The 12,584-nt window shown below is 45.6% G+C and overlaps 1 protein-coding gene across 2 annotated transcripts in view; it reads left to right on the plus strand.

Moving 5' to 3' along the window:
• Positions 1–3,511: 3,511 nt before the first annotated feature.
• Positions 3,512–12,584, plus strand: part of RBPMS2 (RNA binding protein, mRNA processing factor 2) — a 39,054-nt gene continuing 29,981 nt past the window's right edge. Inside the window, exon 1 of one of the 2 annotated variants that reach the window (XR_015695419.1) lies at positions 3,512–3,671. Coding sequence is in view for 1 of the 2 variants with exons in the window: in XM_087704144.1 (XP_087560270.1) it covers positions 3,618–3,671 (54 nt within the window). In the remaining variant the exon portion in view is untranslated. The remainder of the gene's footprint in view (positions 3,672–12,584) is intronic. The other variant, XM_087704144.1, reaches the window with a different exon arrangement.

Genomic DNA, 12,584 nt, shown 5'->3' on the forward strand with positions numbered 1-12,584 from the left:
AGGATATCAGCAACTGTTACAGTCACGCAGTCATACGTGGGAGGAGATCAGGGTGTATAATAAATAATACGTATACTTAAAAAGGACTTGATACAGTTAGTGCACTGTCCTTGCAAAACTGGAAATGTGATGTATAAGAAAGGAAATTGTATAATACAAATATTATTAAAAGGGAAAAAAAGGAAAAGGAAACGGAATAAAATCGACGAAGGCTGCAATCCTACCAGCAGATACTAGGAATTGAAAATTGAATAATTGAATTATCTGAAAAAGCGAAACAAAGCCAGAGTGGTTTACAGCCTGGATGGGACACCACGAGGAAAGCCCAGGCCCGTAGGATTTCACTAGGAAATCGAGAGAGAGAGAGAAAAGATTCAGAAAGAAGTCTACGGCGGAGGATTTTATCGCTCCCAGGGGAAAAAAAAAAGATGCGGAGCTTTCGGGAATCCAATTAGATCAGAGGAAGATTCCCCGAGGTGGGACGGGAGAAAGGAGCAAAGCCGAGTCCCGGGTCTCAAAAGGCCGCGGAGGGAACGTGATTTCGTCGCTTCCCGTAATGGAAAAACGGGGGGGTGACTTGGGCACCTTCAAATGAGACGCAGCGCAGGGAGGAATTTCGGCTAAACGAGCGAAATTCACAACGAAATATATTTCACATCGTCTCCCGATCGCAAGCTCGTTTTTTTTTAAAAAAATCCTTTAATAAAAATCAAATAAAACAGGAATAGAGATGAGAAAAAGGAGGCAGGGAGATAGGAGGGAAGGAAGGAAGGAAGGAAGGAAGGAAGGAAGGAAGGAAGGAAGGAAGGAAGGAAGGAAGGAAGGAAGGAAGGAATTTTTTAAAAAATTCATAACGTGCCAATCCAAACAACTCCAAACGATGATAAAAAACGCAGCAACGGGGCATCTTCCATCTCTCCGATGGCCGCGTTCCCACGACGCCTCCTCACCCCCCCCCCGCGCATTGCGTTTCTTTCCCCCCCGTTTCTCCGGGTTTGCCCCGCTCATTTGACCCAAACCACCGCTTCCCCTCCATCCACCCGTCCGCATTCGCACGCGGCCAACCGGGCTAAAAAAAAACACCCCAAAACCGTGGCCGCTGGTTCGGCGTGGTCGTGGAAACGCAGCGCCCGCGTTTCAAAAGCCCCAGCCTTAAATTTGCACCTGGGAGGGAAAAGATCCCACGGTTTCCCCCCCGTCCCCACCCCACCCCACGCCAGCATCCAAGCCGGGACTTTTCGGTCCCTTGGCTACCTGGCCACAAATGACCGCGATAGATAGATAGATAGATAGATAGATAGATAGATAGATAGATAGATAGATAGATAGATAGATAGATAGATAGATAGATAGATAGATAGATAGATAGATAGATAGATAGATAGATAGATAGATGATAGATAGAGAGATAGAGAGATAGAGAGATAGAGAGATAGAGATAGAGAGATAGAGAGATAGATGATAGAGATATGGAGAGATAGAGATAGATAGATAGATAGATAGATAGATAGATAGATAGATAGATAGATAGATATAGATAGATAGATAGATAGATAGATGATAGAGATATGGAGAGATAGATAGATAGATAGATAGATAGATAGATAGAGAGAGAGAGATATGGAGAGATAGATAGATATAGATATATAGATAAATAGAGAGAGAGAGAGAGAGAGAGAGAGAGAGAGAGATAGATCTATCTATCTATCTATCTATCTATCTATCTATCTATCTATCTAGATAGATAGATAGATAGATAGATGATAGATAGAGAGATAGAGAGATAGAGAGATAGAGAGATAGAGAGATAGAGATAGAGAGATAGATGATAGAGATATGGAGAGATAGATAGAGATAGATAGATAGATAGATAGATAGATATAGATAGATAGATAGATAGATAGATGATAGAGATATGGAGAGATAGATAGATAGATAGATAGATAGATATATGGAGAGATAGATAGATATAGATATATAGATAAATAGAGAGAGAGAGAGAGATAGAGATAGAGATCTATCTATCTATCTATCTATCTATCTATCTATCTATCTAGATAGATAGATAGATAGATAGATAGATAGATAGATAGATAGATAGATAGATAGATAGATAGATATAGATATAGATATATACAGGGCGGGGCATAACCTTTTCCTAGGGGGTCACAGCAACACTTGTAATAACAACACAAATAATTCATACACCATTCGAAAGTCCATCAAAAACTGAGTTTATTGACACGATTTAATAGTCAGTATGACCACCATTAGCCCTTCGAACAGCATTCAAACGAGGTGGATAAGAACACAACAAATCTTCAAACAGTTCCGTTCGATTTTCCAGATTTTTCAACACAGTTTCCAAATTCATTCTCAAAGTTTCAACCGAAACAAATTTAACATTTAATAGCTCATTCAATTCAGTTTTTTATGGGCTTTAAAATGAGGTGTCGCGGAAGTTGTAAACTGCTGTCGATCTTGCTGTGACCCCCTAGGAAAAGGTTATGCCCCGCCCTCTGGAAAATCTGGAAAATCGAACGGAACTGTTTGAAGATTTGTTGTGTTCTTATCCACCTCGTTTGAATGCTGTTCGAAGGGCTAATGGTGGTCATACTGACTATTAAATCGTGTCAATAAACTCAGTTTTTGATGGGCTTTCGAATGGTGTATGAATTATTTGTGTTGTTATTACAAGTGTTGCTGTGACCCCCTAGGAAAAGGTTATGCCCCGCCCTGTAGATATATAGATATATAGATATATAGATATATAATAAAATGTTTCTTTTTTAATTTTATTTCCACGCACAAAAACATTTTTTTAAAAAATTTATTCTTTTCTTTCCACGGCCACCCCACCCCGCCCGTCTCCCGGGAGCGCGTGGCCGTGGGGCGAGCGCGAGAGAAAAAAAGCCGCGCGAGCCCTTTAAGGAAGTTCATGAAAGTTTTAAAAGTTCCGCGGAGGGAGGGAGGGAGGGGCGGGAGAGGAGGGAGGGCGCGCGACGGGGACACGGCGAAAAGTTTTGGCAGGCGGAGGCGGGGATTGGCCGGCTCGGGTTCCCCTGGAGACGGCCAGAAGGGGCCCGCCCCCCCGCCGCCTCGGCTCCACCTCGCCGGCCGCGCGCACTGCTGCGGTGCTGGGTGAGTGAGTGTGTGTGTGTGAGAGTGTGTTTGCTAGCGGGGCCCCGGCAGCAGCAGCAGCTGGAGCTCGTTGGCCCCTCGGCCGCTCATTGGCCGGCGGCGTGGTCCAGCTGGCCGCGAGCCCGGGGCGCGTCCAATAAGGCGCGCTCGTGCCCCGCCCCACCTGCACCGCACGCGCGCACCTCGGGGCCCCCGCAGCAGCAGCAGCCCGGCCACCCCCCGCCCCGCCCGCCACCTGCCTCACCTCGCCTCGCCCCGCGGCGCCGGCAGCAGCAGCAGCAGCAGCCCCGGCAAGAGCAGCCCCGTCCAGGCAGGAGCCCCGCCGCCCCTCCGCTCGCCTCAACAAGCCCGGAGGGGAAGCAGCAGCAGCAGCAGCAGCCGCCGCCGCCGCCGGCCAGGCGAAGCAGCCACCTCGGAGCGGCGCCCGCGAGCCTCACCCCCCCCCCACGGCCGCCCGGCCGCCCTCCGCACCCACCATGAGCAACTTGGCCAAGGAGAGCGAGCACAGCAGCAGCAGCCTCGAGGAGGAGGTAAGCGCCGCCGCCGGACGCCCCCTCGGGGAAGGCTTGGCTTGAGGGGCTTCGCTGCGGGGCTGCAGGGCCCCCGGGAGCTGGGGGGGGGCAGCCTGGGCGCTTCTCCTGTCGGACCAGGGTTCCAGGAAGCCCCCGCTGCCGTCTAGGGGTCCTCCGTGTTGTCCGAAGGGGATGGTGGGGGTCTTTTGGTGGATGGGGGGGTTTGGGGCTCATCCTGGATGGAGACCTCTGGATTTACCCCCCCCCCTTGCTTGCCCCCCCCAGTTGCCCGTTTGAGCTCTTTTCCTCTGGATCCTCCTCCCCTCCCAGCCCTCCTTCCGCCCCCCCAACTCCAGGAGCCCCTTTGGGGTACCTTTTGCCTCCTCCCAGCCCTGCCTGCCCCCTCCCACCAGATGCCCCTTTGGGGCTGTTTTCCCACCACCTGATGAGGGGGGATTTGGGGAGGTACAATTGGTCAATATGGGGATTGGGATGTTTCCCCTCCCAGCCTTCCCTGCCCCCCTCCAGGTGCCCTTTTGAGCTCTTTTCCTTCAGACCCCCCCTCTCCTCCCGGTCCTCATTCCCCCCACCCAGCCTCTTTTGGGTACCTTCCCTCCAGACTGCCCTCCTCCGCCTGCCCCCCCCCCCGCTCCCTTTGGGGCTGTTTTCCTCCCACCACCCAGTGGGGGGGGGGCTAGGCAAAGTAGATCCAATTAGCCAATATGGAGGATGGGCTTTGCCCTCCAGATGTGTCCCCCCCCCCGCAGCCTCTGCATGCCACCCGACTTTGAGCTCCCCAAAGGGGAGGTTGCTTTCTTCAGATGTGCACACACACACCCTCTTTGCAGCAGCTTGAGTCCCCCGTCTTCTGCCATCTCTAAACCAGCATTGCCAGGCGAAAGCTTAGATTTTGATGGAGGGATGTTTTGGGGACTTAAGAGCTCCGTTTCTGGGTTGTTGGAGGAGGGGTAGAGTTGTTACTTCGCAGCTAACAACAACAAGAAGAGTTGTTGGGGAAACATAAAAGAGTTCCCCCTTTCCTACTTTTGGAAAAGCCTGGGTGTGTTTTTCTTATAAAGCCACGAAACGAAGCCCTGAAAAATGGCACAATCTGGCCAGCAACGCAGGCATCTTAACTAGAGAAGTTGACTAACCCTTATAGCTCCTAGAACAGCTTCGGAGTGATGGTGGATTGCTGATTTCTCCCCCCCCCCCAATTTTCCCAGCATCTCTCCTGCATGAAATATGTAATTTCAATTGTATCGGGTCGATGTAATTTCAATTGTATCGGGTCGTCTTCTACAAAGAGGGCTGGAGTATTTTGCTTCTGCTCCATAGATGCTGTGATGTTGCTAAACCTGGTCAAAACCTAGCTTATTATTACTAATTAGTTCTTAGATGGAAAACAGCTCCTGTTCTGAAGACTGAGCTGACCTCTGTTTAGGAAAAGCACAACCTTCAGTTTCTTCCCAACGTCTGAAAATCACTGGATTTGTTGGTTCCGAATGGCAACCAATTCTGATCCAATTCCTTCACGAATGGTGAATCCCTACCAAGCATATTACCGTCATGGAATTAACCTCTGGGGATGCTAGGCGGGGGCCTCGCGGTCTTTAAAATACCCTTAAAATACCATTTTCTGATGTAGCCGTATAGGTGGGATGCTTAGGGTTCAGTAGTATATAATATCACGCCTGAAACTTGCTTTTAACCGCAGTGACGATGGGATATACTAGATAGAAGGGGATATTTATTTGGGCTACTGTTTATGAAGAGAGAGTTCCCTGGCTGATACTCTTGGGGTAGGCTGCTGTGTGTCTTTCCATCAGACTATTTCTGATGCCTTCCGTTCGTGGGTTTTGTGTGTTTATGCTAGGAGGAAGAAACAGTTCCTCTCTCTGTCTGTCTGTCCGTCAACAGGCCAAAATCAATCTGTCCGTCAATGCGGCTTATTTAAATCCATATTAAATATCTTGCAATCATTTCATGAATCTTCCGTTTGGATGTACAGATGTTCTAAATAAAGTTTGTGCTTGACGGTGTTTTGTTTTTTTAAAAATGCTGGTAGGATGCTACCTGAACCTTAGTTTCTGGTCCATGTAATGTCAATATCTCATTTAGATAACTCATTGGCATGTAAGGGCAGGGCCTGGCTTAAATATTGGCGTATTTCTTTGTCCTGGCAGTCAGAGAAAAGCATTTGTGACCTTCATCTTATTTGGCGTAGACTATCTGAAGGTACACCCAGCTCATTTAGGTATGCTTTAATTTCTGGGAGATTTTGGGAACTCATAATTTCTATGGGATTCCATTTCCACAATTTGCAAGTTGAAAATTATAGCATTTTGGTCAATCTGATGTTAAAGGAACCTACTTCCAAGAGAGGTTACCCTGCGTGGTGTTGTTGTTTTTTTTGAAGAGAGGGTGAACATAAAACAAGCTTTCTTTGGAAGGGGAGAAAAAAACCTTATCTTTAAACAAATCCCTCCCCAGGAGGCACATTCGCAAATTGGTTACACACTAAAATGTTTAGCAACAATATGTTTCCATTTGAAGTAATCAAAGCAGACCTGGATTTCCCTTTGACTGCTAATCAATAATCTTTCTGTGGGCAGTTCTAATCCTTTTGATAAGTCGCTGTGAATAGTTAAGACATTTCCCTTAAAGAAATACCGAAAGGACGAATGCAAAGGGAACATAACTGATGTTACCTTTGCTTCTAGAAATGGCAATGGTTCTTCAAAATTTCAAGCTAGATTTTTATATAGTCTTACCTGGAGATCGCCAGGATTGAATTTGCAAGATTAAAACTACCCTAGAAGTACGTAATCCATGACATTCTGGTTAAAATAACCATCAGGGGGAAAAAAGCATCATCAGCAGGACTCGCCTAACCTTCTGGCTAGCTCAAAGGACTGGGAGAGACAGCCAGATCTTCACAGAAAGGCCAGCAGGGCTGAAGGTCATCTGGGAGATTCTTGCTAGCTCCTAGGAGTTCAAATTGGCTTCTGCCCTTGGCAATTTTATGACTTGTGACTTCCAACTCCCAGAATTCCTTAGCCAGCCATGCTGCAACTCCATTCTACAGTCTATCCATGCTAGCTGAGAAATTCTGGGAGTTGAAGTCCACAAGTTGTAAAATTGCCAAGGGCAGAAGCCAATTTGAACTTCTTCCTCCCTCCATAGCAATTCTAAGTTGAGTTCTAATCTGGGACTCCTTGGTCCAGATGCAACACACTAACCACACACATCACACATGCTTTCTCCAAATCTTGGTAACGGATGAATCGAATAACAGAGTTGGAAGGGACCTTGGAGATCTTCTAGTCCAACCCCCCGTCTAGGCAGGAAACCCTACACCATTTCAGACAAATGGTTCTCCAACATCTCCTTAAAAACTTCCAATGTTGGAGCATTCACAACTTCTGGAGGCCAGTTGTTCCCCTGATTAATTGTTCCAACTTATCAGGAATGAGAATGAATACGGTTGAGATGCTGTGTACTTTGAGTTCTAAGAGACCTTCGGTTGAAAACCCAGGTCTTGAGTTCTGATCTTTGTGCTAGTTCAAGCATCACATAAGATCAGACACAAGGTTGGCTGGAGGAGTTCAGAATGCTGTTATGATTTCTCCAAGTGGTCCCCTCCAGGTGTGCTCCATTTGCGTTGACATTGTAGTATATTGTATTGGCTGAGGGCTATGGGAACCGGAGTTCAACCTATCTAGAATGGCTATACTAAAGACTGGTTAAATCAGGGGTAGTCAACCTTTTTATGCCTACCCACTTTTGTATCTCTGTTAGTAGTAAAATTTTCTAACCGCCCACCAGTTCCACAGTAATGGTGATTTATAAAGTAGGGAAGTAAAGTTACTTCATAAAATTTATAAAACAGAGTTACAGCAAACCCCTACCGCCCTCCATGAAAGCTGGAACGCCCACTAATGGGCGGTAGGGACCACCACTGGGTTAAATGGGTCCTTCCAATGTAGCTATGTACAGCGTGTGAACCCAGTTGCTACCTTTTTAATCATGGCTTATTGAGGTTTCAGCACCCAATTAAAATACCCTATTAGTTTTGGGCATTTCTCAAGGGTAGGTGGTTGAACGACCTTATAAGTCATAGCTTGTTTAGTTTGAGTGAATTCACACAGCATCACGCTAAGTCAAACGTTGAGTGACAAACCACAATAGCAGGTTTTTAAAAAGTGACACTGTATCCGAAACAACCACGTACAATGCTTTAGCACTATGTGTGACACCCAATTGCTTTGTGGTTTAGCAAAAACTGTGAATCCAGCCAAGGTAGGAAGTTTCTTGTCTAAATAGACCAGCTCGCTTCTCTCTATATATGGCTGCAGCAAATGTGTTTACATCTCCCAGAGACAAAAGGCAGAGCCCTGAGTTACAAGAGGGGATAAAGACACGTTCCGTAGTCTTCCAGGGGCCCGAGAACGCTTGGCCTGTGTGATTAACTTCAAATCAAGTTGGGGCTTATCTGCTTTGGCACAGCCCCTCCCCTCCCCCAACATCTAACCAGCCCTTTTTTTCCAAGGGGTGCAGAGTACCAAACTTGGCCGTAAAAAGTTTATTGACCAAAGAGCACATTCTTGGTGTCCTGTAGTTGCCCCCGTGTGTTATTTATAGCTTTCCAAGTAACTTGGCCGATTAAATGTTTTTTTCCATTATCCCAGGAAGTCACAGAAATGGATAGCAGAACAATCTGGGGGAGGGTGGGAAGGAAGTGACCTCAACTGTAAGAAAGCATCTTCTCAAATGACTGTTGGGTTGTATTGTATCTATTTTTTTTGCTGAACAGGGGTCTCCAAGCTTGGCCCCTTTTAAGACTTGTGGACTTCAATTCCCAGGATTCAGTGTTGCTGGCTGGGGAATTCTGGGAGTTGAAGTCCACAAGTCTTAAAGGGGCCAAGGTTGGAGAACCCATGCTGTAGAATAAGATTCGTGGCGTAAGCTTCTACATGGCTGGTTTGGAATAGGTGAAATGTAAGGTAGGCTGCGTTGTGAAGATGCTAGTTTATCTAAGAATAGGTTTAATTGGGTATCCCGAAGCTGTCCTGGGGAAAGAAATTGAGGACTTCCTGGACCCTCACTACCACTATAATCTCTGTTGCAGCCTTCAGACCTACCCTAGTAGATCGGATCAGAACATTTTCCATATTTGGGTGAGTCAAATGGATACTTTAAGGTACATCCTTTGAAAACCTTGAAACTTTAAAATAGGGCAGTATATCCCCTTTTGGAATTTAGCCCCAGATAGGTTGTTTTAAGCCTGATACAGCCTAGTGGCACCCCTTGTTCGATACTTAAATCATTAACAGCCGCAAATTTGCTTGGCTCAGATGATTCCCTTGTCTCCCGCTGGAGAGTAAATACTATAGCTGAGTTCAAGATTTTAATAATATATATTTTATTGGGTTTTGGCTTGGTGCATTGTATGAGGGTATTTGTTCAATGAACCAGGATCAAACTATTGTAGAAATCTTGCCTCTGGGTTTATGTAAACTTGGTTTATTTCACCGCAGGCAAATTTTCCCAGTAGGGAAAATTGGTTTGCAATGGTTTTAAGATCAGTGCAATAAGTATCTCTCCATTGCTTATCTTAAAGCTTCTTGTGCTACTGACGGATGCCTTTTTCGTTGCCTGCTTTTGCACAAACAAATTGCATTGGGCCAATGTCTACGGAGATCCTCAGTTCATCCAAGTCATGCTTGTCACAAAGATGCTTTCTGAAGAGGCAGCTGGACTTCCTTGTTGTTGTTTTTTAATGACGTTTCACTTCTCTTCCTTCAAATGGTGCAGGGAGTATGGATGGATTTCCAGAAAAATTGCACACTGCAGGAACCATTTGAACTTCAGTTTGAGATACTCAGGTGACCCTGAGGAAACAGATAAACCTCCAAGTGACCCTTCTAAAAGCATGCAAATGGCGAGTTCTCTGCCAGGCGTATAAATCCTTCCGTTCCCCCACCATCCAGTCAGAGCTGAAGAAGCTCCTTGGGTGAGAATCGAAATGTCTTCAAAGAAAAGCCATAAAGTCCAGTTGCCCCCCTGAAATTTAAGCGCCTTTGGGACGTTAGGCCAATGTTTTCCAACCTCAGCAATTTTAAGATATGTGGACTTCAACTGCACACTGGCTGGAAAATTCTGGGAGTTGAAGTCCACACTTCTTAAATTTGCTGAGGTTGGAAAACTTCTCCTTAAGACCAGGTTCACGCAGCCAATATTGGGTAACAACAAATGCTATTCATTCAACATTCGTTCAAAAATTCAACATTGCGAGTCCCAGACAGTGTAATGTTAAAGGGAGGGTTGTAGTTCCAACATCTGGAAAACCACAGATTGGCTAGGTCGGCCATGAAGATACATGTTCAACATCTGCAGCCTTAGTGCATATCAACAACAGTTAATAGATTCCCTTTTCTTTTATAGCTCTTGAGCAGGTTTGGCCAAAATTCTTTTTGAGTGACTTAGGTAGCAATGGCTGTCTTGGTTATTTTGCATCCGGAGCTCCAGCAAATCAGCTTTTTAAGCACTTTGTCATGGATTAACTCAGTAAAAGTTTGTTTCGGACATTCCCCTCCAACAATCATGAAAATGATGCTTGTTACCACAGCAGTTCAGATCAATTGTTGGCCCGAAGCAGAGGTGGTATTCAGCATGTTCTGACCATTTAGAACGGGTCCCAGCTCCCTCCCCCCCGCCCATCCGCACATCATCAAGATGAAGAGCGAGAGGAGGAATTCTGGGAGTTGAAGTCCACAAGTCTTAAAGCTGTCAAGTTTGAACACCCCTGGGTTTTTTTTTTCTAAAGGGTTAGGGGTCCAAAGGGCTTGTAACTTGACAGCTTTAAGACTTGCGTGCTTCAAATGCCAGAGTTTCTGAGCCAACATTTTGGTTGCTAAGCAAGAGCGTTGTTAAGTGAGTTTCACCACATTTTACAAGTTGGTCATGCCCACCCAGTCACATGACTGCCAAGACACTCCCACTCAGTCACATGGCCAGCAAGCCACAAAGCAGGCCACACCTACAGAAGAGGTTCTAAAAAAATTTCGAAACCCACCACTGTACTAAGCCTATGTTCACGCTAAACCATGATTTATTGAATCAGTATCAAATGGCTGCTGCCAAGACATGCCATGCTAGTTAGCTAATCAACTAGTTAATTGAATCATGCCAACTATAAACCAGTAGGGTACAGTTTCCCTCAGCTTGGTCATCCTTTGAAGTGGTCAAGAGTAGGATTAGTGGTGGGATTCAAACTTTTTACTACCGATTCTGTGGGCGTGGCTTGGTGGGTGTGGCAGGGGAAGGATACTGTCAAATCTCCATTCCCTCCCCCCTCCCGGGGAAAGATACTGCAAAACCCCCATTTCCTCCCGATCAGCTGGGACTCGGGAGGCAGAGAATAGATGGGGGCGGGGCCAGCCAGAGGTGGTATTTGCCGGTTCTCCGAACTACTCAAAATTTCCGCTACCAGTTCTCCAGAACTAGTCAGAACCTGCTGAATGCCACCTCTGAGTAGGATTCATTTGAAGAAGAACTTCAGGCATTTTAAGGGATGAAGCAGGGATCCCATCTGCAAGGCATGGCATCCAATTTGCTCTTCAACCTCTCCCATGTCCAAAATGGGGCCTGACTGAGTACTTGTTCCCGGCTTATTCAGAGACTTCTAGGTTTGCGAAGAGAAAGTTGCTGGACCTTAGACCCTACTTTTGGCATCCTCATAAACCCGTAGTATGCTAAATGAAAACCCAGCCAACTGTATTATGGCTTGGCACAGTTATATATTCCACTTTTCTAGTGTAGGAGATTCCTTGGGCCTTTTCACAGCCAGCATAGGAAGAGATTTTACCTTTGATTTAAATGCAAATATTTCTATCCTCCTTGAGAAGAATAGAGGCCTTTATGTTTATCATGCCAGCTTGTTTAAAAACCTTGTATTGTTCCACTATTATTTCGATAGCAACTGCATCTGTTAACGGCTCTCTTGTAATGAAAAAAACGAGGACAGTAATCTTTGCAAGACAGGGTTCACTCCAATGGTTGCTCTGCCTTAGTGACAGTAACGGACGGGCAAGACTTAAGGGTGAAACATTAACCAGATTAACTGTTGCTCCTTCAGGTTGGTGAAGGAAGTATAACAAGAGGTGCCCTTGGACCTACTAGGAACTGTCAACTTGGAAGGTCAAACTTTGCAGCAAAAGGAACATCCCTCCAAGGGTTGAAATTCAGCTTTATAATAGGGCCATCTGGGTTAAGAATGGTTGAAAAGACTGGAGGGAAAAATAGGAGGAATAGAACTGTCTTAAATTGAAAGTCTCAGCAGATGCACCATTGGGCTAATCTTAGCTAAACTTTGAAGCTAATTGTGGCTAATACTAGGATAAGAGTCGGGACCCTGGTCTCATTGGTTCAGATATTTGAACTTCAGGTCCCAATATGGCTATTTTTGAGAACTCAAGCTCACGTATTTGAATGATGCAGAGGTTGGAGAGATTTGCTTTAGTGACCTGGTGTAATGGGTACTCTCGGCTCCAGATGTGCTCACTTTGTATTTTCTCAAATACCCAAAGAATATGGCCACCAGATCACAGAAGTTAGCATTTGGCTAGGCTGTCGCATTATAAACCTGTCTGTTAGTATCTTATTGCTGATGCATATATTTTTTTTCTGTAAAAGTTTTGGTTCTCTGTATACAATTATAGGTATACATTCACATAGTTGTTATTCTTTTTTACATTTGTCATTCCATTTTCAGGGTTATAACATACCATTTGGGTTGCTTTGTTTATCATCCCTCGCTTGTTTTGACACCACCTTCTTTTCCCTTTCTTTTCTCCCTCCCTCCCTTCTCTACTTTCTTCCTTCCTCTCTCCTTTCCCTTCCTTCTTCCCTTACCTCTCCCCTCTTCCC

Source organism: Thamnophis sirtalis, unplaced genomic scaffold, assembly GCF_051295495.1.
Source record: "Thamnophis sirtalis isolate CommonGarterSnake01/CBP01778 unplaced genomic scaffold, rThaSir2_p1.2 scaffold_2, whole genome shotgun sequence".
Taxonomy (NCBI): domain Eukaryota; kingdom Metazoa; phylum Chordata; class Lepidosauria; order Squamata; family Natricidae; genus Thamnophis; species Thamnophis sirtalis.